At 49.1% G+C, this 25,518-nt stretch overlaps 11 protein-coding genes across 11 annotated transcripts; 6 read left to right on the forward strand and 5 right to left on the reverse strand.

Moving 5' to 3' along the window:
- Positions 1-613: 613 nt before the first annotated feature.
- Positions 614-1,698, reverse strand: J7337_007356 (uncharacterized protein; the record flags this gene model as incomplete). Its single annotated transcript, XM_044825008.1, has 2 exons — positions 614-1,475; positions 1,532-1,698. 2 exons carry the CDS (start codon positions 1,696-1,698, stop codon positions 614-616), a joined length of 1,029 nt encoding a protein of 342 aa, XP_044680665.1.
- Positions 1,699-2,669: 971 nt separating this feature from the next.
- On the forward strand, positions 2,670-3,987 carry J7337_007357 (uncharacterized protein; the record flags this gene model as incomplete). The annotated part of the gene is made up of 3 exons (XM_044825009.1): positions 2,670-2,816; positions 2,869-3,135; positions 3,415-3,987. 3 exons carry the CDS (start codon positions 2,670-2,672, stop codon positions 3,985-3,987), a joined length of 987 nt encoding a protein of 328 aa, XP_044680666.1.
- Positions 3,988-5,134: 1,147 nt separating this feature from the next.
- Positions 5,135-6,992, forward strand: J7337_007358 (uncharacterized protein; the record flags this gene model as incomplete). Its single annotated transcript, XM_044825010.1, has 4 exons — positions 5,135-5,263; positions 5,310-5,970; positions 6,016-6,176; positions 6,225-6,992. 4 exons carry the CDS (start codon positions 5,135-5,137, stop codon positions 6,990-6,992), a joined length of 1,719 nt encoding a protein of 572 aa, XP_044680667.1.
- Positions 6,993-8,024: 1,032 nt separating this feature from the next.
- J7337_007359 (uncharacterized protein) lies at positions 8,025-9,206 on the reverse strand (the record flags this gene model as incomplete). The annotated part of the gene is made up of 3 exons (XM_044825011.1): positions 8,025-8,376; positions 8,451-8,840; positions 8,899-9,206. The coding sequence occupies 3 exons, from the start codon at positions 9,204-9,206 to the stop codon at positions 8,025-8,027; spliced, it is 1,050 nt and encodes a 349-aa protein (XP_044680668.1).
- A 1,158-nt stretch (positions 9,207-10,364) lies between these two features.
- J7337_007360 (uncharacterized protein) lies at positions 10,365-11,931 on the forward strand (the record flags this gene model as incomplete). The annotated part of the gene is made up of 5 exons (XM_044825012.1): positions 10,365-10,640; positions 10,697-10,902; positions 10,962-11,084; positions 11,144-11,533; positions 11,583-11,931. 5 exons carry the CDS (start codon positions 10,365-10,367, stop codon positions 11,929-11,931), a joined length of 1,344 nt encoding a protein of 447 aa, XP_044680669.1.
- Positions 11,932-12,703: 772 nt separating this feature from the next.
- On the forward strand, positions 12,704-13,399 carry J7337_007361 (uncharacterized protein; the record flags this gene model as incomplete). Its single annotated transcript, XM_044825013.1, has 1 exon — positions 12,704-13,399. The coding sequence occupies one exon, from the start codon at positions 12,704-12,706 to the stop codon at positions 13,397-13,399; it is 696 nt and encodes a 231-aa protein (XP_044680670.1).
- Positions 13,400-13,505: 106 nt separating this feature from the next.
- J7337_007362 (putative secondary metabolism biosynthetic enzyme) lies at positions 13,506-16,295 on the reverse strand (the record flags this gene model as incomplete). The annotated part of the gene is made up of 1 exon (XM_044825014.1): positions 13,506-16,295. The coding sequence occupies one exon, from the start codon at positions 16,293-16,295 to the stop codon at positions 13,506-13,508; it is 2,790 nt and encodes a 929-aa protein (XP_044680671.1).
- Positions 16,296-17,646: 1,351 nt separating this feature from the next.
- Positions 17,647-19,056, forward strand: J7337_007363 (putative secondary metabolism biosynthetic enzyme; the record flags this gene model as incomplete). The annotated part of the gene is made up of 2 exons (XM_044825015.1): positions 17,647-18,477; positions 18,526-19,056. The coding sequence occupies 2 exons, from the start codon at positions 17,647-17,649 to the stop codon at positions 19,054-19,056; spliced, it is 1,362 nt and encodes a 453-aa protein (XP_044680672.1).
- A 214-nt stretch (positions 19,057-19,270) lies between these two features.
- On the reverse strand, positions 19,271-20,583 carry J7337_007364 (uncharacterized protein; the record flags this gene model as incomplete). Its single annotated transcript, XM_044825016.1, has 3 exons — positions 19,271-19,407; positions 19,472-20,287; positions 20,340-20,583. 3 exons carry the CDS (start codon positions 20,581-20,583, stop codon positions 19,271-19,273), a joined length of 1,197 nt encoding a protein of 398 aa, XP_044680673.1.
- An 881-nt stretch (positions 20,584-21,464) lies between these two features.
- On the forward strand, positions 21,465-23,142 carry J7337_007365 (uncharacterized protein; the record flags this gene model as incomplete). The annotated part of the gene is made up of 2 exons (XM_044825017.1): positions 21,465-22,782; positions 22,832-23,142. 2 exons carry the CDS (start codon positions 21,465-21,467, stop codon positions 23,140-23,142), a joined length of 1,629 nt encoding a protein of 542 aa, XP_044680674.1.
- Positions 23,143-23,258: 116 nt separating this feature from the next.
- On the reverse strand, positions 23,259-24,947 carry J7337_007366 (uncharacterized protein; the record flags this gene model as incomplete). The annotated part of the gene is made up of 2 exons (XM_044825018.1): positions 23,259-24,482; positions 24,531-24,947. The coding sequence occupies 2 exons, from the start codon at positions 24,945-24,947 to the stop codon at positions 23,259-23,261; spliced, it is 1,641 nt and encodes a 546-aa protein (XP_044680675.1).
- Between the last annotated feature and the right edge of the window lie 571 nt (positions 24,948-25,518).

A 25,518-nucleotide genomic window follows, 5' to 3' on the forward strand; every position in this document is an offset into this window, starting at 1 on the left:
AAGGGTCCCAGAGCTAAGGTTTGGGAGATTCACTTTTCCAGGCATCTTGGTAAGAGTGATGATGACAGATGGCTCTTAAAATTTGTGGATGGTTTTATCAATGGCCAAGGAGATGCCCCTTTGGGCGATCGGCTAATCAAGGCAGAACCTGGATAGAGACCAAGCGTGATGAATTGCGGCAACGATGGCAATGTAAACCTGACACTGGGGTCAACGAGTATTTATCCCGTATATGTGTATTGGTGTCCTTTACCTTTGTGCCCTGGGGGCTGAAGCCTCATTTAAACCCGAACTTTACCACAGACAATATAAATCGCGGTATGGTTCCCTTTCAGAACAAGCGTGATGAGCAGATCGGTGTCTCAGCAAGACAAACAGCTCATCCCGCATGACATAAAATCCGCACTTATGCCGCCAAGAAACGACACTGAAAGAGAGTGACTTTTTGGGATAGCTGCTCGGAGAAGTGCAATGAGCCAATTGTTTCATGGAGCATGGGCGATGAGTAAGGCTCATGCAGATGTTCGCTGCTCTAGCTTCTATTTGGTAATATTTGGCTGACCTAGAGATTCTAGCTCCGATTTATAAACGCTGACTACTCTAGATCTTCCTATCAATAGAGAGTGCTTTCTGTCTCCTCTTGCACTGCAGGCTTGTATTGCTTGGCAATGACATTCTCCTTGGGCTGGCGATCCACTCCAAGCCACAGCAGATCCGGACGGCTGTAATGACCCACGATGTCCAAAAATCCCCGAGTCGCTACAACCCTAGTCAAATCCAAGTCAGCATAGACAATGCCCTCGGTATCTGCCTTTCCATCCCCCAGAGGCTCAGTCAAGAGTCGCCCATCAGGTCCGATAACGCAACTATGGCCTCCACCAGGCTGGCGACAAGCTAACCCATCCTGCGTCTTCAGAACCTCGATCCCCTTCTGGGTGCATACAGACGTACAGTGAAGCACATAAGTGGCGCTCTCAATTGCATATGTCTGGGACAGGTTCTGGGACCCATCGGCCGTCATGCTCCACAGACCAGGATGGTTAACGCCCATGCTGGGATCAATGGGTGGCCACATGGAGATATGGATCACTTCACCCTGCGAGATGCTGTGATACTTGAGAAGTGGTTGCGTGTGCTCCCAGCATGCGAAGCATCCAACCTTGATCTTACCATGTTCAGCTCCAAAGTCCACTTCCACGACATTGTTCAGGTCAGCACCAGTGCCATCACCAAAGACAGTACGTTCCATATGGGTGGGCTTGATCTTCCTTCGGTGCAACAAAACTTCGCCCTGAGGTGAGATAATCGCCTGTGAGATGTACACGCTATGAGAGGGGCTCTTCTCGGAGAAGCCAAGAGCAACAGCGATGGAGTTTTCCTTGGCAGCTGCTTTAACCATATCCATAGCCTCAGACTCAATCGGCAACGAATTGTAGATGTATCTCGTTTGCAGCTCAAAGTCCACAGATCGAGCCCTACCGAGATTAGCCATAACGTCCACGCCAAGTCAGTAAACGGGACATAAACATACCAGATCCACGCAGGATAACCGGGTAGCCAGCACTCAGAAAAGGCCACAAGCTTCGCCCCGTTCTCCGCCGCCTCGGCAATAAGACCACATGCTTTCTTCACAGATGCAGCTAGGTCAAGGTAGACAGGCTCAGCCTGCGTGACAGCGACTCGGATGGGGGCGGACATTTTCGGGAGTGCTGTGCCGAAAATCAGAAAAGAAGGATGGAGTGTATTGCATTGAGGAGATTTGAGTCTGAACGGGCCGACGAATAAATAGTATCGGCGATGCAGTCACCTTCCTTGTTCAGAGGATTGAAACAGTGTTGGTTCTATATTGAGCTTACGGGGAACGAGAACTGTTGACCCGGTGCGTGTTGGTTTGTCGTTTCATGCACGGGGGCTGTTCTCTCAACTGGGGGCTTCGCATCTGCAATGTTGACGGCATCACCATGAGCCGGGACACGCCTGTATCTGGGCAATATTCGGAACGGAGTATTTGATCTATCATACTGCCATGCAGCTATAACTTCTCAAAGTCCGGCCGTGAGTGTTGCAATCATGCCATGATCTATTTTCCCGGATCAACTGCCGACATAACTGAAGCATCATCAGTAGCACAAGATAATGAACCAAAAGACCCAGCATCTGAATCTGGAAATGCCCCTGACATCTGCAGCTCATAAACTCAGGGATCTCAATCCCACCAGAACAGTTACATCCCAGCGGGCCCTGAGATAAAATGCCTAAAAACATGTGATGCTGGCCCCAGGATCCCTCCATCGAGAACCTTGGCGTATCCACCGACTCGCCAGAGCGTAAGACAAGATGTAACAATAGAAAAAGAAACCTACAATTGTGTGTCTTACGTCCGAGGCACAAAGATACAGGGAAGGCAAAAGATCTGACTGCTTGTAGTTAATTGCTGGGCTATGGAATTGTTTTATCTTTCGTCGAGGGCGAATATAGGGAGAAAGCTTAATTGGAAACATGCCGCGGGGTTTCGATTCCTGCTTTTTAAGATGTAAAAAGGGATCCTAAAGGATCACGTTGCCATTCCTTCATTTACATGCCTTGATATGCTTATTTGTTAGCCCGTCCAGGTGCTTGCAGTTGTCATCTTCTTTTTGTTAAAGCTTTATTTTCTTCGCTTCGTTACAATGACTGCGTTGGCTGGTCAAATCGCAGAGATATGGATCCTCTACGTTATCGGCACCGCCATGATCGCGGCGCGCATCTTTTGTCGCACGAAAATGGTCGGGTATAGGAACTACGATTGGGACGATTATCTCGTTATTGCAGTGGCTGTGAGTCTCCATTCCATGACTGACGTGTTCGATAGCTAACGGTTCGAGGTAGGGAATGTGGACTGCTGCACCCGTAATTGGCCAAGTCTTTGTCCAAGGCGCCGAGGGCCGCCATACCTCCGACTTGACCTTCGAGGAGAGAAAGAACATGAGCGAGGAGGATAGTAAGAAGTGGGCGTATGGTTCGCAGATGTTCCTGCTTGGGTTGACTGGGTACGTGGTTATTCTGTGGACGCTCAAGTTCAATATGCTGTGCTTTTACAGCCGTGTTGTGAGGGGTCTGTGGACGGAGAGGTTTGTGAAGCCGTTGATGATGATGGTGATTTTGTCCGTGGTGGTTATCATCATTACGCTGGCTGCGACGTGTCGGCCATTTCATCACCTTTGGCAAGTTTGGCCAGATCCAGGACGTTAGTATCAAGGTATCAGTCTTTTCGGACGGTTTGCTAACTCTAACAGGCCAATGCGTTCCGCAGAATCTTACATTCTTTGTCGTCATCTTAGTATTTAATTTAGCAACGGATATCTGCATCATGCTTATACCAATTCCGGTAGGAGGACTCATGTTCCCTCTGTGACGTCTATTAACAAATTACAGGTTTTGGTTGGCATCCAAACCAGTCGCCTCAAGAAGTCTGGTCTCTTCCTTCTCTTCAGCTTGGGCTTCTTCTGCATGTTCGCTGCCATTCTTCGCTTCGTCCTCATCTTCAACGCAAGTCCCCAACTTCAATCCCCTACAATAGCATTTACTAACACGAGTCAGTTGAACCAAAAAGGTGTCTCAGCTCTATGGTCAATGCGCGAAGACTGCGTCGGCATCTTCGTCGGCCAAGCCCCGATGGTTACACCTCTCCTCAAGCGCCGCTTCTGGGTAATGGCAGGCTACGCCACCGACAAGACGAGCAACTCTCAGACACCGCACTACAACGGCAGTCGGCTCGAGAGCCACGAACTTCGGTCTGGGCGCGCGAACAACAGCAAAGTGCATGACCCTTACTCAATAACCAACGTGGTTTCTCGGTCCGAGAGCCAAGAGGAGATCGTGCAGAAGGACCTGCCTTCTTTACCGGAAGAGCCGCGTCAGTTTCGGAGTGGTATTAGGGTGGAGCAGCGTATCGATGTTGAGGCAGTACAGGGGACGTATACGCCGCCGCGAGATCCTCGATGGTAGTCTGCGTCGGTTGAGTTATTTTCTTAGATCTAAAAATGCACCGTGACGGTCTTCAATCTTGCTTGTCGCATCATGGCTCCTGAGTCGAGTCAATTAAACGGATATACCCGAGACTACGATTAGCCCCCGCGAACTAAAGAGATCGTTGTCTCCGGGGAGACTTCCTGTCGATGCCTCCTGAACCGTGCCCCTTTCGCGTGATACCCAAACTGGGGTTAAGATTCCTTCAGTGCCAGGGCAGGGATAGATCCTCCAATGGAAAATCTCTGAAAGTCCCATGTGCTGTCATCGGATACCGCGGCCCGGCGAAGCGTTTCCACGCGAGTAATGAGCGACAGGGTATTGTAACCTGACGTACGATTGTGTGGCAGCCAAGAAATACGATTGAACCGACTAAGAAGGTGGAAACTATTCCCGTCTGATTTCTGAATTGGCAAAAGCAAACAAGGTTAAACATCGGCGACATATGCATGGCAGCCAGGCATTGCAGAGGAATACGCCGGCGAAACAGTTTCCTGTTCTGCTTAAATTGCTAGGTCAGGGTACTTTTGCATGATGCAGCAGAAAAAGCAGCCAAATCTCGTTTCAGTGACGCGCGTTGGAAAAGCGATAAACGATTCATCGTATGAAAATTAGCCCATGGGCAATTCCAGTGTAGATTTTGCTTTATAATTGTGTATGATATGCAACTTAAAACGGTTTGTCAGCTGCAAAATGTTTACAGATGTTAAGACATTATCTCCCCGTGCCAGTGACTAGGGCTTTAGTGGCGGAAGATGGATCCTAATTGGGCGTTTGGCAGTCTCGGAGATTTCACTGATCGACGCATGCCAAGACCCGTAGGGTAAGTAGAATTTTTTTGTGGTGAATACATGCTATGAACGACAAGTCTTGCCTGTAAAACACATTCTGCTCATAAATTAGATGCCACAGTGAATGACTAATTACTCCAGAATTGACAGTGATAAGGAGAGTCCGAATGATGACTCATTTGCTTCATTTCGCCGGTTATAAGAAACTTGAAACGTCTGCCAAGGCGCTGATGGAGCATAGCCCACGATTCTCTTGTGAATACATTGCAAGTGTAGACAATCCTAAAGTCTACCTCCTACAATTTCATTTATTAATTGACGTTCCATTGAGAAATATGGATCCACCCAAGGAAGAGGTGATTTTCAATGAGCGCTTTGTCAAGATCATTTGCGTTGGCGCTGGCGTTTCTGGACTTTGCTTTGCTTACAAGCTGAGGAGATCTTTTCAGAACTACTCATTAACTGTGCGTATAACGTATCCAAGCAAGGATCGTACTGATATATGATAAGATCTATGAGAAGAATCCAGAAGTGGGAGGGACTTGGTATGAGAATACTTACCCCGGCTGCGCCTGCGATGTCCCCTCACACAACTACACGTATTCCTTCGAACCAAAGGCAGATTTCTCCTCCGTTCTCGCCAGCTCAGACGAGATCAAGGAATATTTCGAGGGCTTTGCTGTTAAGTATGATCTACTCAAACACATCAAGACCGAGCACCAAGTCGTCGAGACTTCTTGGGACCAACCAAAAGGCCATTGGAACGTTAGAGTTACCGATCTTGAGTCCCATACGACAACTAATGACTGGTGCCATATTCTGATTCATGCGACCGGATATTTGAACAAGCCAGCTTGGCCATCTGTGCCAGGACTCGAGAAGTTCAAGGGACCCAAACTTCACAGCGCCAAGTGGGATAGCAGTGTATCTCTTGACGGCAAGGATATTCTGTTGATAGGGTCCGGTGCATCAAGTGTTCAGATTTTACCCACCATCCAACCTCGCGTCAAGTTTGTCAAGGTCTTTGTTCGAACACCTCGATGGACTCTACCCTCTGTCAACTCAAAGAAGGGCAAATTCTCTCCGGAAGAGATCGAGAAATTCGTCAGTGATCCACATTCAGTCATGAAGCTACGACTGGAGAACGAAAGGACACTAAATAGCTTCTTCAGTAAGTCGCGCTGATTACGAGAGGTTCCTTCTAACCGAATGTCAGCTATGTATATGAAAGGAACTGTTCTTCAGAAGCAAGCTCGTGACCATTTAGAGAGTGAAATGAAGAAGGTTGTTGTTGATGAGGAAGTTCAAAAGAAGCTTGTTCCCGACTTCCCGGTTGGATGCAAACGGATTTTACCTTCTGGGGATCAGTTTCTCTACGTACGTCAAGTGGTACGTTGATGAAGCTCAAGTCTGATAAAGTCGCAGGCAGCCAAGAAAGATAATGTCCAGGTGATCTACTCTGGTGTCAAAGAGATCACCGAAACAGGTTGCGTAAGCGACGATGGTCAACATTACGAAGGCGATGTCATCATTGCAGCCACTGGCTTCGACACATCGTTCATTCCTCGGTACCCCATCCATTTCAAAGGGCATAACCTCCAAGAAGATTGGAGCACCTCTATCACTGGCTACATGGGAGTCGGCATCTCTGAGTGCCCCAACTCATTCACCCTCGCTGGACCATGGTCCCCAATCTCCAACGGCCCCGTCATCGCTCCCATAGAAGCCCAGGTGGACTATGTCTGCGCTTTTATCGACAAGTACCAAACTGAACCTAGCATGCATAGCATGAGCCTGAAGGCAGCAGCATGCTACGACTTCAAGACCTACATGGCACATGTTACTCAGAAAATGGTGTGGTCTGATAACTGCCGCCACTCACATAACATCAAGCCGAACTGGGGTCAGTCTTCGATCACATGGCCTGGATCTACGCTACATTACTTGGAGGCTATGCGAGAGCCCAGGTTTGAGGATTATGACTTTGAGTATAATGGGAATAGGTTCGCGTGGCTGGGGAACGGGCTCTCTCAGACCGAGTGGGATCCTACGGCTGATTTGGCATACTATGTAAGACACGAGGATGATGGAAGGCATTTGAGTAGAGGAGCAAGGACAAGAGTCATTTCGAAGAGTGGAAGTCAGCTGCCGAGAGAACTCCATCGCCAAGCGAAGCTTGCCGCCAAGAGCTAGATTCAAGTGTCACGGCAGTCTACAGCATGGCCTCAAACCAATGTACTGTCACAGCTTTCACGCTGAAGTCAAATTAACAGAATTTGCAATCTGAATAAAATGTGTTTCGCGCCGATATGGCCAGTGGCCAGAATATCGTCGAGGTGGCAGGTGGTTGAACACAGTGTTGACTTGTGATGGAACAGCAAGTAGTCAAAAGATACCCCAAAAACCAGAGAGGACATTCAATGTCCATACAAGGCTGATTGGCTGACCATTCGCTTGGGTAGCTCTGAGAAAGCCACATCGATGAGTCGATTTTGGGCCAGTTGTGACAGGGCGGGACGATTGCCAAGCCGCGCTATTGTTTTGCTTCCTATTCACTTGAACGCCACCTTTCACTAGTCAAGAATACACGAGCGGGGATGATACAGTTGCTTCAACGGTCTCTTTTGGATCTGACATCTCATAAACGGGAGTTTCATCATCTCCATTTGTAGCGTGCCACGCCAGAGGTCCGTGATACGGTGGCGATAACAGGCGAGGAGAATCATAGTTCCTGAAAGAAGGTAGCGGGAACAGGATAAGGAGATATTAAATTGGTTGGCATCTGAAGAAAACTGGACAGTTATTATATCTTGAAACCCTTTATTGATTTCTGATCATAATCGAAAGTGGTTCAGCACAGTCATGCCTCTATCCAACTCAAATCTCACGTCCCAGGACCGCCAACACGGTCGGAAAGCCACTGCGGGCACTAGAAACGACGACCTGTCCGTCCCCGCTGTGAACGGCACACCTGTCAGTTGTCATCCCCAATATCTTCTCTCCTCCCGAGCCAGCCAAAGCGTCAGACAGCTGACTTTTCTTGCCATCCGCGCATGTCATTCTTATCTCCACTTTATAACCCAGCAAGATCCTGGTGATTTTCATGAGTTTACCAGAACTTCCATCGTTGCCTACAGCTGAGCCCAGCTGAGATCGAGCAGCAGCGCTAACATCCCTGTTGTAAACCAAGATCGTCAGTTGATTCAGTGTGAAGGTATTGATAACTCACCAAAAGCCCCGATCAACGTCGAATGCTTGCATACCCCCAGCCTTGAGTGATAGGGTCACGTCCGCATTGGTAGCGTCAACAGCTTTGGTGTCGTACAGAGGCTCATGATCGAGATTGGGAAACCCCAGACCTGCCCAAGAAGCTGTCTTGGCATTGCCAAGATCGAGATCTAACTCAACCTCTTCACGGCCACCGTCTTGAGCACCAACCCAGGAATCAACTCTTCGGTCAAGGCCGTTGATTGAGTACAGGGGCCGATAGTAGGTTTGATCAGCAGGAACCACTAGTGGAGTCTGTGCGCGTCCTATTGAAGATGGGATATCCATGTTTGAACATGGCATGTTGCTCCTATGGCCATCGTCATGCACGGTTAGTACCCGCAAGATTATGATATGAAACGACTTGAAGAAAAGCCAGCTTACCCAAGTCTGAGCGTTGAGGTATCCCGTGCCAGATCAAATGCAGCCAGCACCAACCCAACACTGCTTGATGTTTTAGTGGCCGCAAGGGTGTAGTCCGATTCGAGCCGTTTCTGCTCGCTCTTGGCCCATGCATAATAAATGCCGAACTTCTCGCCCCACGCTTCAAATTCGATAAGCTCAGATCCAGCCACAGCTGCAAACTTCTGGTATAGATCGAGGTCACGCAGGTATGCCTGTGCACTGATGTCCTGCGCCTGCTCAACTTCGGAGCGTAGCTTGGAGATTGAGCCAGCAACAATGGATGAAGTCATGGCCGACTTCTCATTAGTATTTTGCGAGCGCACAAATGGCGTGAAGAGACATACATCGTCATGGATAGCCTGTAGATACCTGGCTCATGTTAGTTGCATGATCCCTCGTGATTACGAGCAAGAGGCGAGATGCATACTTGCGACGAGAATCAAAGTAGCTTTCTCCATCAGATGTGTAGAATGGAGATCGAGCATTCTGCAGACAATCGGTTCGGCGGAATATGTGGTCGTTGGTGATCTGTTGAGGGGCAAACTCTCCTGCAGGGATGTCGAAGAGGCCTGGAGAGGCAACAAAGATCGCCTTGGCAGAATTGTCCAAGTCATCTTGCGTTGTCATATGGGCCTGCAATGCAATAGCATAAGCCTTCCAAACAAGCTTTGATCCGCCGTTCGCCAAGAGAGTGAAGTTCCGCTTGCTAGTAGCCAGTGTTCCCGTGAGCCGCATGTTGGCTGTCCCCACCCAACATAAACCGTAGGGCTGCTGTGTAGAATCTGAGTTAGTCGACTTGGGTCAAATTTCGAGCGTCATTACAGCGTGAATGGTGAGCCAGCTGTATTATTTATTTATCGGCCATGTGAGAACTGAAGTAAGTCCATCCCCTTCCAAATTGCTAAAGGCGACCCAGAAAGCCTGTCGGGAAGGTAACCATGGCCCCCCATCTATAGGATGAGGCTTGATCATGTTATCAAGGATACTCATGTTCTTGTACAGGAAATTTCATATCGGCCATATCCAACGAGAAGCGACTGTACCGGATTGCCTCTAATATCGGCAACTATGTGATCTATCTGAGAAACTTCGTGCCGCGCGTGATAAGTGGCGGCTCGGTTAGTATTGTCACGGAGAGTGGCTGGCTCTATCCACTTGTGGCTGTAATCTATCGTTTTATTTAATTGGACACAACTACAGAGTGACAAGCCATGTCAGATGTATACATTTCCTTCCATACTCTGACATAAGTCACAGGGCCGAAACCTTTGGTCACTATCTGTTCCCGTAGTTGATGGCTCGGATCTAAACTAAGCCGTCTCACTTAGCGAACTCCCGGAAAGAAGCGCTTCCGAGAGGCAAATCCGTATAATACTATGGAATGATTCCTCTTTGGGATTCTCAGCTATCCTCGGAGGATCCCTCCAACCGTTCCTCTGCCGTTGTGACGTCGCAACATGCTCAATGTTGATCATTCTCAGTTGTGCCGTCCATCTCATGACATTCCCCAACGAATAGCCGCACGGTAATTTCTTTCAAGAACGCTTGGTGCGTCTGAGGTTAGATTACTAGTTTCTTGGTGTAGTAAACTAAGCTTGTAGATCACAGGGTAGATCACATTGGTGTGTCAGTCTGACTGTTTCGAAGCCGGCTGACTGCGTTCGCCAAGCTAAGAAATTGTGTACCGTCAACTACTGTAACTTACCTTACATAGTGATATATGCTGCAGTAGCCTCAACGAGGGGAACTCACCTTATATAAAGGTTGATGCTTTGCCCCAGTCTTGACTCTCGCTCAACCGTTCATCAAGCACTACAAGAACAACCAACCGCAAACACAAACACAACATTCTTCCCCCTTCTTATCTCAATCAATCAAGCTTCTACCCGCACCATGTCTGAAGAGAACCAGCTCTTTTGGAAAGCCTACGCCTCGACCGTCAAGAACATCATGGTCAGCGGCCCTGTTGGTGACAACACCAGAGTCTACATCGCTGCTGCCAACACTGCTGGCATCTCCGGTGGTAAAGACATTCCCGCTGTCTGCACCAACTGGGGAATCTACCAGTATGCGGACTTTCTGCTGGATCCCACCAACCCCAACTTCGTCGCCAGCAAAGTCTCGCGCTACTCTGAAGCGCTCAACATGACCCTGCAGACCCTCACTCCGGTAAGGCATCCTCTTAACTCCAAACCACTTGGTATTTACTAATGTGATCACTACAGGGCGCTGGTGGTGACAACTCTCCTGATGCCTGGGACAGACTCAACAAGGCTAAGGAGAGATTGGCTATCCTTCGCACCGAGATGGAGGACGCCAGGAAGCAGGCTATGCAGGACTTCAAGGACGATGATAATCCTGACAAGCCTAAGTCATTCGCTCAGTGGGCCCCTCTCAATGCCAATGCCTACCTGGTCGCCTTCCAAAACTGGTATGAGCCCTAACAACATTGAGTGCTTCGATAGCTTCTTACTGACATCCTTACCACAGGGAGGCTGCCACGAATGAAGTTCAAATGAAGACTAATGCCATTGGCGGCGCTGGCTCTGCTCTGCTTGCCGAAGCTATGAAGAGTGCCGCTAACGGATCCAACACTCTCACTGAGATTAAAGGGTAAATGTTCACACTGCTGAGCTCCTGGTACCTCGAATTGACTAACAGATTCCTATCAGATTCAACATGAAGGCTAGCTTTCAGTCAGTCACTTACGATGCTGCTGGAAGGCCCGTCCTTCCTGACCCGCTTGAGACCCAATATGTCCCTCAGTACTCCATCTCAGGCTACGCTGAGATGCTCGATGGCTGGATTGGCTTCACGAACAAGAAGCCGGATGAATTCGGTATCAGTCTCTCTACTGGCCAACAGTCTTCCTTCAAGGACATCGGCTTCACTGAAGCTCAGGGTAATGCTTCCTTCAGTCGCTTCCCCGTCTTTGACTTTTATGCTAGTGGAGGTGGACGTGTTGAGCACTCCAACTTCGACATGAGCTCCAATGCAAAGGACGTCAAGGTCTCTCTCAAGATCCAACACTACAAGACCGTTCCATTTGAGCCTGGTTCTTGGTAAGTTCAAGCCTACTTCTTCGCCGATATTGTCTAACTTCATACACAGGGACGTTGACGTCAACAGCCTCATTGCTAAGCTTGGTGCCAAGCCTCCCGCCATGTTTCAAAAGGTCCGCCCTACGCAGATGCTCGTCGCCCAGGGCGTCAGCATGGAAATCAGCTTCAGCGGTGACGCCAAGACTGCTTTTGACCAGGACTACAAGAAGACGGTTCAAGGTGGTGGTGGCATCAGTATTTTCGGATTCCGCATTGGAGCTTCTGGTTCCTCTTCTGAGGAGAATGGGTCTCACCGCAACACTTGGGACTCGAGCGCCGGTGTTCTCACCATCAACGCTGAGAACTCTCGCGCATCCGCCAATGTCCTGGCTGTCATGGGTGAGATTGTCAGTGCTTAGAGTTCCTGTTGTTTCCAGAAGTTGAGATCGTTGAGGAACCACATGGCTTTCACGTCGACCTGTTGGAGATTCGAAGTTAGTACGAGTTGTTTTGGTGGTTCAGCTCCAGTCAGTCATTTCCGTCTGTACAATCATATTCGATAGTTCAACTCAATTCACTCCTTCTCACCTCAGTAGCCAATTTGACTATGTTACGCGAACGTTCTTTCCATAGATCTTATTTATATAAGGCTTCAAGGAGTGCCGTCCCATCTCGGGTTGCTGCATGTCTCCAGTCTGGGCTGCTTGAGGGGATCACGGTGAACTTCAACTCCCTTTGCTACCAGGTGAAGCGCCAAGGGCTATTCAAGTTTGCTGCATGAAAGCGAAGATAAACTGATTATGACATATAGACATAACCTCGGCGCTGCACAATCTTTATTCTTGCGGCTCGCAATTCCTGTCATGCCCTTGCATACCAGTTTGTGAAATGAATGCGACTGGCATGCCAATACAGGAGAAACATGGCCACCGTCGGACAGAGACTAGGAAATTATCACATACATAAAAGAATCTCATGTTTCAGTTTAGTTTACTAACAGTGGCGGAGTTGATTCATTTTTGAAAGTCATCAAAATCTCAAGTACGTACCAAGCATGAGTCAGCCACCGCGATAACAAATCTCCTCTGAGTGGCTGCAGCAAAACCTCCCTCTTACACCGCATTCACGGCTTGGTCAACATCGCACAGGAGCCACGTGTCAAGACCAAAAACCCAAGCAACAACAAGCACAATGAAGACGCTCGGCTTGATCGGCGGCATGAGTTGGGAGTCGACTACAACGTACTACCAAGAGATCAATCGTCGCGTTCGCGAAGTCCAAGGCGGCCTTCACTCTGCCCAGTGCATCGTGTTTTCCTTCGACTTTGCCAACATCGAGGCCCTTCAGCACGCGGGCAAATGGGACGAAGCTGGCGAGATGCTCAATGATGCAGCGGCCAAACTCAAGCTCGCTGGTGCAGATGCCCTGGTTCTCTGCACCAACACAATGCACTTCGTTTCTCACGGCATTGAACCGGCCTCGCAACTACCTCTCATTCACATCGTCGATCCTACTGCCGAGGCCATCATCAAAGCAGGCTACAAGTCCGTCGGCCTCCTCGGAACGCGTTTCACCATGGAGAAAGACTTTTACAAGCAGCGCCTGGTCGAGAAATTCGGGCTCAAGGTCATTGTGCCGGGTGATAGCGACAGAGATACGGTGCACAACGTTATCTACCAGGAGCTCTGCAACGGGATCATTCAAGAGAAATCTCGCGAGGACTATCACTCTGTCATCCGTAGACTCAAGGCTGAGGGTGCTGAGTGTTTGATCATGGGTTGTACCGAGATTGGTCTATTGGTTGATGAGGCGGGAAGTGAGTTGCCGGTTTTCGACACTGCAAAGCTTCACGCTATCGCTGCTGCTGACTGGGCCATGAAAGAGTGATGCCTTTTGGGTAGCATCTACACCAAGCAATCGCCATAGAAACATCGCTGAAATCTTATAATTTATGATAAACTGAAGCCTGAAATATTCCTAGAATACGTGTCATCTACCTAACTGGAAGAGCCTTGAACCCCTTCGCCCGCCCATGACATTGCATTTTCGCCGGCAACGCTACAAGCAAATCATCTGTCGCAAAAACAGACTGATGAATCGGCTGTGCAATCTCCTCTCCATGGACCAGCACTTTGGTGATGAAAGATGCCTCCTCCGTAACCAGACACGGCACCTGCGTAATATGCTTGAAATGTCCCATATCAAAAACAGTCTGGAGCTGGCTCAATGTATGCGCCGCCTTGTTCCGCAGCGCTTCTAGCACAGCGCAGAAGTCGACAAAATAAACTGGTCCAAATCCGCTGTCTCGGCAGTACTCTCGCAGATTATCTTCGGCTTCCGCAAGATTTGAGAGTCCGTAGATAGAGACGAACTTGAGGAAGGTCAGGGTAGTAATCCGATTATTACCATCTATGATTATTTGCCTAGAATCGTGGCTTGAACAAATAGGATGGATATTTGCTACGGCGATCGGGGCAATACGGATTTCGTCCCCAGACCAGCAATTGATGATATCGTCAATCATGCCAATCACAATTTCTGGACAAGAGAACTCAGACCGTGCCATATCGGAAATGTCAACGTACGAGTATACGAGTTGCTGATCCTCCGAAAAATGAACGTAGCTTGCATTACTGATCAGAGGTTGCGAAAGGAATGAAGACTCGGCTGCCAACTGCGCTGCAATATCTTCGCGTATAGTCTGGCTCGACTTTTCCAGCTCCTTCGTCAAGTTGTTGAGCAGTTTCAGGAAGTTATCTCTCTGGGATTCAAAGTTGTTGCGCAGTCCACAAACAGGATCTCTCAAAAACGCATGTATCTGCAAGAAAGATGCAATTCGATCTGGAGACCATCTTCCCTTGGTCGTGAAGTCTGCCAGAGCACGGCCCCAGAACTTCAGACTGAGGTTCTCTTTGTGGCTTTCCGTCTCGTACGGCACAACTCGACTGACAAACTCATTGCGATCGACCGTGAAGTTGGCAGGCGCTCTAGGAGCGTTCATCTCAAAAGTGACTGCTCGACTGAGTACCTGAGACTGGTTCTTGAGCGTGTTCATTGGCAGAGGCCAATTCTCAATTATGTCTTCAGTCTCAAGCAGATGCGATACAGAAGAAGCCATTATCTGTGGAATTCTGCGCCGTGAAATGCAAGACAGCATGTAGGCCATTTTTGAGGTCTCTAAGTTTGCATGTTTCTGGAACTCACTGGTCGAGGTGAGTGCCACCTCGCAAGCTCCAGCAGTGGGAAACAAGGAAACAGGATCGAAGGAGAACGTGCCATGTAAGATCCTCAGTAATCTTGATTCAGCGAGGTTACAGAGCATGGCCAAGGTTGGTTTCTCAATGTCTTGGTACGGCGGTCTAGGCACACCATATCCCGCACTCAAGCTCTTGGTTCCAGAACTGGAGCATCCGCATGCTAGGTGAAACTCTGATGAGGAAGAGTACGCAGAGTCGCCACTTTGTCTCCTTGTGTAAGGGGGTGTCGGAAGTTCAACGGAGCCAACAGAGGCAAGCGAGAATGACGTTCGCTCATTGTGCAGCACGATACGTAAACAGTCGGCTAGCTTGAGGTATTGATCCAACGTATTATAAGCCTGCACCGACAAACGAATCACCCGCTTAGGGTATGAAGGCCAAGAGTAAACCGGAATTACAATGCCATGTTCCTTCCATAGAGCTTGCTGAATGGGAAGCATACCCTCCTGCTCAGGCCCTGGAGAGTCTGGGAGCGGTATAGTCGCCATAGCAGCGATCATACTGTCCGGGCACGGAATATCTACGCCGATAGCCTTGCAGACAATTCTCCGGGCTAAAACTGCCAGGTCATGGTTACGACTCGTCAAGTCGACGTACCCGCCTGGCATCACCTTGTTGAGATGATCGATAGCGGAGGGAAGGGAGAGCATTGCCGAGGGGCAATAGGTCCCCATCCATCCGAAACTGTGTTCGAGCACAGAGTGCTCGGACTTGCCAACGACATACGGCGACCTGGCAATTACCAACGGCTTGATGTTCTGACCGCGGTTCCGGCGAACGTGGAGGAAGCCAATTCCTCGTGGCGCGCACATCCATTTGTGACAGTTGGCGACGTAGTACGCGGCGTTGATATCCTTAAGATCCAATTGAATCATGCCAGGCGCATGTGCTCCGTCGACCAGGGTGTCAATACCGCGGGACTCAAGCTCCTTGACGATTCTTTTTGCTGGAAGCACGAGACCAGTTCGGCTTGGAATGTGGTCGATGACTGCAAAACGCGTGCGAGGCGTGACACCAGCAAGGATACGCTGCATCACGTCTTCGGGGCCTGTGACTAGTAGAGGCACGTCGACGACAACGATATGAGCGCCGTCCCTCTTGGCAACATGGTCAAGCACCATACGCACAGAGCTGTAAGCGACGTTCGTAGTCAATATCTCATCATCTGGGTCGAATCGCAGACTCTGAATGACAACGTTCATGGCGTGAGTTGCGCCAGGAAGTAGAAAGATGTCCCGATAATCGACGTGTAGGAAGTCAGCCAGAGAGCGCCGACTGGCCTCCAAGCCGGAGACGTATGATCTTTCGAAGAACTCATGGGGATTTTCTTCAATGCGTTGCCGAATGTTTTTCTGCTTCTCGACGACGGATTTTGGACATGATCCGAAGGCACCATTGTCTAGGTAAATGATGTCCTTCTGGATCTGCCACTCTCCGAAACTCTGGAGATGGGCTGCCATAGTTTCAGAAATAGACTCTGCACCGTGTTCGGTCATAGTAAAGGGGGATTTTGTCTGGTAATCCATGAATGACTGTGGCAGGCCAGGTTCAAAGATAGACGATTCGGGTTTCTTAACTAGCAGAAGGATATTGCTCAAGGCTGGCCGCAACCACAATGGTACCTTTTTTTCTCTCTTTCATCGCCCCCATTACTCTGATTGCGATGACGCAGTTCAAAGGGACTCCAGGACAGAAAAAGCAAATGTTGATTTGCCCACCATAGCAAAGTCTTACCGCCTCCATAGGTGCATGAAGCAGAGCGCATCTTTCGCATGACTAACTCCGCCACTTACGGTGATGCAGTTTCTCATGTCGCTCAATACCAAGACTAAGACTTGTCTAGCAGTTGATTTGTGTCCAAACAAGTCAAGATTTCGACGATCATTGACGTTTACCCTTTGCTAGGTACTGCCGCTAAGGGAGGAAAGAAAACCCAGGGTCGGATCCCAGATGCTATGCGAAAGCAAAGAGGAGGTGGTGAGACTGTTCCTTGGAGAAACCTGCATATACACACCTTGCAGGCCAAACTTGTCAAAGACTGATTGGCCCAATGGGGAGGATAAGACACCGACATCCGGCTCAGCTTCCCGATTGCCAGCAGCTGAGACACTTGCCGTCGGACGGGGAGGCGGGTGACGCCGCTAGTGTCTGTCTCATTGGGACGACAAGGGTACGGGCTCGGGGCCGTCTGCAGTGGTATTGTTGAGGCCGATGGTCCGAAGTAAAACAATGCTGTCTCAGGCCGTCGGCCAATAGTTGGTCAATTATTCAAGCATTTCGTGATAGCTCATCTCAATAGGTCTACACGGAAATGCAAACAGCGCCCGACAAGGAGGTGATCGCTACGGCACTGCTCATAGGGCTGGCTGAGCTGAGACACGGGAGCACAATGTTTCATTAACCTCCTTAGGCCCTACTGATAAGCACCGCCTAATCTAAAATGACTGGATATAGCAAGGGGTGCTTTGATTCCGTGTCTAGTGATGACACATATTCCCTGCCCTTCGGAGGCTGGGAACTCTGCCGCGAATACACCATTCCAATATGAAATCCAGGGATTTTGGGAGCTCTCCCCGACCATAATTTCTTTATCACATTGAATCAAGGCTCAGGGGTTGTGTATACTGGACAAGGGAGGGTCGATCGGTGGCCAAACACTGACTGACCGTCTGACCTCAGAGCTATCGATCTTGTACTGATACCTGAGTTGTAGCGTCTGTGCGAAATAGAGTACCAACAATTCCGAGTATTATTTTGCTCTTTCATATCATATTTCAGTAAGAACGTTGAAGCCGCCCATATTTGTACTATCAAGATACAGCGAATGCCAAATCATCTACACTGAGAACACTCCAACATCCTCACAGCACCAATACAATGCTTTCCCATCGCGTACAGAAGAGCCTGAACTGGCTGGCTGAAGAGATTCCCTCTGTCCCAGTATGGCCGCAGGACGTCCTTGCCATGAACTCAGCAGAGAACTGGTTGTGCCGTCCAGATCTTGTTCCACTCATGAAGAAAGCCATAGCGGACAATCTTGAAGCATCGCATCTCTCCTACTCGAAGAATCTTGGAGGGCCGCCGGATCTTCTCGAGAACGCAGCCTCTTTCTTTAACAGGTTCTTCAATCCACAAAGCCCTGTCCTTCCCAGCCATATCGTCTGTGGTGCTGGCGCTGGGTCCATCCTCGATAGTCTTGACTTTTCACTCAGTGAGCTTGATGAAGGCATGCTGATTAACGCGCCATGCTGGGAAGGCTTTGGTATAGCAAGCAATCTGCGAAATGATGATCGCTTGATACCAGTCACAATACCAGTTGGGCTCTCGTCCCCAGAGCAGCTCATCAAGCTTTATGTCAAGGCTATGGAGGCTGCGACATGTCGCGTACGCGGCATCATTGTTTGCAACCCCATGAACCCTTCTGGGCACATCTATCCTACCAGCTGGTTGGAAGCAATCCTTCAGTTCTGTGAGGAGCAAGACATCCAGTATATCGCGGACGAGATATATGGCATGTCGGCGTGGGAGTCACAACAAATAAAGACCCCAAAGCCATTTTCTGAAAAAGGGCCAATTGTTTTTGAGTCCCCAGAAACAAAGTTTACGTCCGTCTTATCTCTTGATATGAAGCGAATTGGAGTGAATCCTGCTCGCGTACATGTTGTCTACGCATTGAGCAAAGACCTCGGTAGTAGTGGTCTGCGACTTGTACGAACATCGTCCCAGGCTCGCGGTATCTTCACTAACCTCTTATAGGGCTTCCTTGTGACGCAGAAGAACCCGGAGCTTCGCAATGCAATGGCCATTCTGAACAGGTACCGGGTATCCAATGCCACATCTGTGATTGCCTCCAGTCTTTTCTCGGACCTTTTAGTCCTAGAGCATATCCTCGTTCGCAACAGAATGCTTCTCCGCAATGCAGCAGAGCTCGTTGGAGATTTCTTATCCTTCCACCGGTTTGCCTTCTATCGCCCAGTAGCAGGAGTCTTTATATGGACTCGTCTCGGTGGGGAGACAGCAACAGAGGTTTCCGATGCAGAGATTATGGAGAACTTTGCATCTGCGAAGGTTTCTGTCGCTAGCGGTGTGCCCTTTCATGCGAGAGATCGAGGATGGTTCAGAATCACCTTTGCACTTCCTCGTGAGCAGTTGCTCGAGGGACTGCGGCGCATAGAGAGGGCGATGGATTTAGAGCGTACATGGAGACCGTCGAATGATATGGAAGTCGTGGGGGTTGTGCCTGACCGGAAGATGAAGCCCAGGGGCGCAGGATGCATGGTCATGTAGGGTGCGAGTTCGACGTTAATCATTAATACTACCATCCTTGTACTGAAAATCGTTGACATTGAGGATCATCCTGTTGAAATAAGATGCTTCACTTCCGCAAAGTCCTTAGATTTACTTCATCGTATGTTCAAATTGTAGATTGTGCGAAAAGTGAGACGAGTTGACCCAATAATCTCAATCTGCGGTATATAAATCCAACATTAAGTCCAAACATCTACAGGTCCAGGATTTCTCCAGCTTGCCCGCTCATCTGTCTCCAAAGCTTCCTCCGCTGATCGTGGCCGAGGTTCTTCTCCCGATCAATCTGGGCCTGAGACTTTAATGACCTGCTTATCTCCCTCTCCAATTCCACTGTTCAAAGATTGTCAGCTGCCAAATGACTTGAGTGACACTGCATCGGGGACAGTCGACTTACTGTTAATGTCTACAACTGCAATTTTCCCAGTATAAAGCGAATGTAAAACATTGGTGCTTTTGTCAGTGCTCGCATCGCCAACAGCATAGATACCAGGCACATTCGTACGCATGCTTATGCGATCCACTTCCATCATGCCATTAGCCATACTGACTCCGAGCATTTCTCCAAGCGGTGACCTTTGCTCGCTGCCGAAGACTGTAAAGAGTACCTGACGCTCCATTCTCCCAAAGTCGTCGAATTCAACTCTGAAGAGGTCATGTTCAGGTACCATTGGCAGGCTCGGATCCCTCTCATGTGCTCCACCATCATGTAATCTAGTGATGCGAGTTATGGTACGATTGTCGACTTTGATGTTCCTTTTTCGAAGATACTCTGACGAGTTCTCCGTAAATTGCTTGTCAGCTTTGGAACGGTATTCGGGCGTATCAGTGCCATTAGCGAAGATCACAATGTCGGAGTTCAGAGTGATAGCCTCGGCAGCTGCCTCGATAGCCATGTCAAGAGGACCAACAATACCCATTGACTGATCGGCATGTTCAATTCCATCGCAGTAAGGACACCAGTAGATACCCTTCCCAAAGTTCTCTTGAAGCCCAGGTGTTTCCGGAAGAAGGTCCCGCAGACCAGTCGCCAAGATGACCTTCCTGGCGGTATAAGTAGAAGTTGTACCGTCTAGCGATGTACATGATACATTGAAGAAAGTGTAGTTTGCTTCAGGCTCAATTCTGATCACAGTTCCGTTCATTGTGCTGACGGTTGGGTAACGGGCAATTTGCTGCATGGCGGACCATCGATAATACGCTGGCGTTACACCTACATTTAGTCAGCAAATAGCTCAGTAGTACTTTCAGAAGAGGCAACAAACCATCAGAGCCAGCAACATCGTGCATGAGTCGCGTTGGCGCGTTGCGATATTGGGCAGAATCGATCATTAAAGCCTTGCGGCGAATGCGTCCAAGGGAGCTGAGAGCACCGAGGCCTGAAGGCCCGCCACCTACGACAATAACTTCATAATCCGTTGTGAGGGATGACAGCTCGGGAGTAGGAGCGCAGGTAGTTGAGCGCAGGAAGAAAGCAAAGGCGAGCAGGATAACAGGCTTGGGCCACATCTTGACGGTTTATTTCGAAAGCTGTAAATATTGTCTCCCAAGATTCGTGCCATTTCTCAATAGCTTTCGAGTGAGGTATCTGAAATTGTACCTACCAGGCGCTTCTGGTATACGTCATAGGCTCAACAATAATAATTGAGGCTTGACCTCATTTGCGTTCCCTTCGCCTTCTGGGACGCGGCATACCAAAGACTGGTTACTCAATATTACGCGCGGACTCCAATGTCTCAGTTGAAGGCACACGGCTGAAAATGTTATAATTTGCCGAGTGCAGATCTTCAGATAAGGGTGCTGAGACATGTCCAAGCTGAGGCCCGGGTCAGTGACGCAGACTGAGCGCCCGGAAGTCGGCGAGGCTTGGGGACCATTCTTGCTGATCGAGGCTAAGACAAACGGGACGATCAGTATTGCTAGTTATCTGAATCAGGATGCGGGAATGCGTTGACCGCGATGTGGAGAGAAGTAGGTATGCATGCTCACTAACTTGTGATTTTCGGTAACGTCGATCATGGAAGTACACTCGGGTGACATGCGCATCCATACAAGGGTGAAATGGGGGGTCGTACCTTGGACCAGGCTCTCGAAGATCAAAAGGATTTTCCCTTCTGTGTCTTTTTTCGCAATTGCGCTAAAAAGTTCCATCCGCATTAGGCCTTAGCCGGTAGTGCCAGAGACAATATTTGTTGATGCATCAGTGCGTTTTGTTCCCCGTTGAGTCTATTCCTGGTATCAGCCTACCGTAGACCGCGTTAAATCCTTTATTTTGTTATTCATTTTGTTTAGAAGAAACTGCAACTTAACTACCTTTCCCACATCTTTCTTTATTGACTATTTTTATATCATTGTCTGATAATTTTCCCTCTTCTTATCCTCCAGACATCATGTCCGAACGCACATCACTTCTCAGGTCGGATCATGAGAACCAAAACTATGGATCTTCTTGTCGTGATACAGTCGCGACTTCTGAGCTGGATGGAGAAGTAGCGATCATTCCCAAAGAGCTCTCCTTCGCAAGACTCGCTATGATCATGAGCACAGCCTGGCTTGGCGTCTTCCTCGGTGCAGCCGATACGACTGTTATCGCTACCCTGTCTGCTCAGATTTCCAGCGAGTTCAACTCGCTTAGTCTCCTATCCTGGCTTGCTACGGCATATCTGATAGCCAATGCTGCTAGTCAGCCAATCTCAGGCCGTCTCACCGACATTTTCGGTCGTGGACCTGGTTTGGCATTTAGTAACATTGCCTTCGCAGTTGGGAACCTCATATGCGGTCTTGCTACTAGCCAGAAGATAATGATACTTGGAAGAGTTATCGCTGGAATCGGCGGTGGGGGGCTTATGAGTATACCAACCTTCCTAGGCTCAGATCTTGTCCCTCTTCGGAAGCGTGGACTAGTGGGAGGTATTGCCAACATCTGGTATGCTTCTGGTGCCATGGTCGGTGCTGTATTTGGTGGCTTCTTAAATGACTATACCAGCTGGGGATGGAGAATGGCGTTTCTCATCCAAGTTCTCCCTTCTCTCCTCTCAGCTCTCATCGTGTACAGCTTGATCAAAGTCCCACCCAAACAGTCTGACAAGTCCTACGTCAAGCGTATTGACTTTGGCGGCGTCTTTTTGGTTTCCTCTTTCCTGGCATCCCTCGTCTTAGGTCTAAGCTCTGGAGGAAACATAGTCCCGTGGCTGCATCCCTTGCCTATAGCAGCGATTTCACTCTCGATTCTATTGTTCTCAGCCTTCGTCGTCTGGGAGCTTAGAGCTTCTCAGCCGATCATCCCTGTCCGGCTTCTTCTCAACCCAACAGTACTTGCTTCTTGCTTGGCTAGTGTCTTTTGCTCAGCCATTGCTCTGACCAGCATCTTTTATGTCCCTCTCTATCTTCAAGCCCGTGGTGATTCCGCCACTAACGCGGGTTTGAAGATATTACCGGCGTCAGTTGGCACATGCCTCGGAGGACTCGTCCCCGGCTACCTCATGAAGAAGACGGGCAAGTATGTAGGACTGGTAGTAAGCAGTATTCTTGCTCTTATCATAGGCACTGCCATATTCGCAGTTCAGAATGATGTCAGTCAAGCTTGGATGACTTGCCTAGCCTTCTTTATCGTTGGCCTGGGTTACAATGCCGTCTTCAGCATTACACAGGTCGCTTGCGTAGCAGCTGTAGGTCATGCGCAACAGGCCGTTGTCACATCCACCACATGTAAGACTTTCAGCTACCCCTGGGAAGAACCCTATTGACAGATTTATAGACCTAGCACGAAGCTTGGGCGGCACCATTGGAATAACACTCGCCTCCGTCTTATACCAATCAAGCCTAGATATGAGCTTGTGGGCCCGATTCGGCAATCAGCCTAATGCGGCGGATGAGATTTGGCGTATCAAGGATGACCTGACCGAGATTCACCATCTGCCCGAGGGCTGGTACAGTGGAGTAATGGAGTCACTCATGAAAGCATTTGGACATGTTTGGTTGATGATGCTGGCTTGGGCAGTACTAGCCTTAATCTCCATCTCACCGATCAAGCAACACAAGCTTTTCAGTACGTTGGACAGAAAATGAGTAAAGGTTTAGAGTTCGAAATGGAATAGAATGTAGCTTGAGGTTATCAGTATCGCATAAGCTGTTATCAAAGCGCCAATATTATATGCTCACATATATACTTAAAATGTTATATACTATGACGAACTCGATGTTCCGTTTCCCGCCACAAGTCCATCGTCATTCTCCATCTCCTTCCAAGCACTCTCCAAAGCATGAACCTTGACACTAACCTTGACATCCTCCGGCAAGTCAGTTGCGCTGAAGATCATGAGTGTCAAGGGCTCTGTGGAGAAGAAAGTGTTGGTGACGCTATCAACGCCACCGTTGAGGAAAGCCTCATAAATTGATCTATCAATCACACCACTAAGGCTCCAGATGCCGTTCTCGGTAGCGAGACTACCCAAGGATGTCTTATCAGTGTAGAAGATGTTGTCAAAGCCCTTGACACCGCCGCGGTCGAGGAAGAACACTGGATCGCCACCGAGGTAGTAGCCGCTCTTGATGGCTTCGTTGGTGATGGGGCTTGAGAACGTCCAGTTCATAGAAGAGGTTGAGGGAATTCCGCTGTCGGGAATCCCAGTGACGTTGACTTCCCAGTAAATAGCGTTAGACTCAACATCAGAGTAGTCGACAATAAGTGTTCCGTTACCAAAGCTGCTGTTGGAGGCGAGCTCGCGACCCAGGACAGGGCTGAGGTCATAGGGCTTTGAGACAAGTTTCCAGCCAACACGCTTAGCCTTGGTGAGGTAGTTCTCACGAGGAAGACTCATGGCGCTTCTCCAACCCTCATCGCCAGTAGGCACAACGCTGGTATACTGCCAGTTGGAAGCCCAAGCAATAGAAACAGGATACTCGTCCTCTGAAAGACCGTAAAACCACTGGCCAGCGTAGTTGTCCTTGCCAAAGTCCGCAATTCGTGCAGCAGCATCAACAGCCTCAAAGTGAGTACCGTTGAAAGTACCAGGGAAGTACTCAGTAATAGAGCCTCCCAATGGCGCACCAGGGTTGATGCTGATGGCCATGAGCCACATATCATCCTGCTTCTTACCGTCCTCATCGACGTAGGGCATGGGGATCATGTTAGGGCACTCGTACTGCAGACCGAGAAGGCCGTGGTGGGAGAAGTTGCTGGTAGGCGTCCAGTCCTTGAGATTGTCAGACTCAAAGATGCCGATCTTGAAGTCTTGAGGGTAGGCAACGACCATGATCCATGAGTCATCGTAACGAATGACTTTAGGATCACGGAACTGAGTAGATGTGCTGTTGATGACGGGGTTTTTGGCATAGGGAGTAAAGGTGTAGCCTCCATCTCGAGAATAGGCGATTGCCTGGTCTTGAACGGTAGGCGATGACAGTGTCTGCGTATGGTTAGCAGTGATCTTAACCGACTAATATTAACTACTTACGTAAATCGCAACGACACCATTATCCTGGTCAGGGAAGAATCCGGAGGTGTTGTTGACATCAACAACAGCACTTCCAGAGAATACATAAGTATCCTTCTCTGGTGGGAAAAGCGCAATGGGCTGATTCACCCAGTGGTACAAATCCTTCGAGGTTGCATGGCCCCAATGCTGATTACCCGCGACTACATCAGTGGGATTATACTGATAGTATAAATGCCAGAGACCATCGGCATCGCGGAACATGCCATTGGGGTCGTTCATGAAATGCTGGGGAGGGGAAAAGTGAATCTGAGGACGATATGCGCCATTGTAATCGCCAGTGATGGGTGTTCCAGTTGGTACAGGAAGCGTAGTGGAAGACTGGGCGGTGCTGAGCTGGACGAGACCAGCGACAGTCGAGAACAAAAGACCTCTCATGATGATCAGGATGCAGAGCTGTATCTAGCTGAGTAGTTTATTTTTTTGAGGATTACATGACGCTTATATACTTAAACAACCTCATCAGGCGATACCGTCCCAACGACATCGGCACCGATCCAACGGTTAGCGTTTTTTCTTCCCCGCGTTCATCTCCAGGCAAGAAACACGCCGATCTGGAGAAGAGGTGATGTCAGAACCATAGGTTAATCTGGCGGTTGTGGGGAAGACATGGAAACAGGACCGACTCGGCGAAGTAGCGTCGGTCCGATAGATATCGTCATCGAATGGAAGAAGAGGTTCAAGTTTCTGAGTGTAGATCTTGTCTTGAAAGGTGTTATGCTTGGAGTTGTCTACCCCACATCAACGGGCCGACAGTTGAGATGATAGAAGTTTATCGGGGGAGTCGAATCATGGGGAAAGTTTAAGTGAGGTGAGACATGTCAAGATGAAGCGATTTATGACCCGTAGTTGGGGAATCGTGCAATAGAGGGAATATGAGCATGTATTTGTTCCAGTGGCTCGATCAATTGAGCGTTTTTGAAGCATCAACGGTAAAGGAGGCATTAAG

The sequence above is a fragment of the Fusarium musae genome, chromosome 5 (assembly GCF_019915245.1).
Source record: "Fusarium musae strain F31 chromosome 5, whole genome shotgun sequence".
NCBI classification, from domain to species: domain Eukaryota; kingdom Fungi; phylum Ascomycota; class Sordariomycetes; order Hypocreales; family Nectriaceae; genus Fusarium; species Fusarium musae.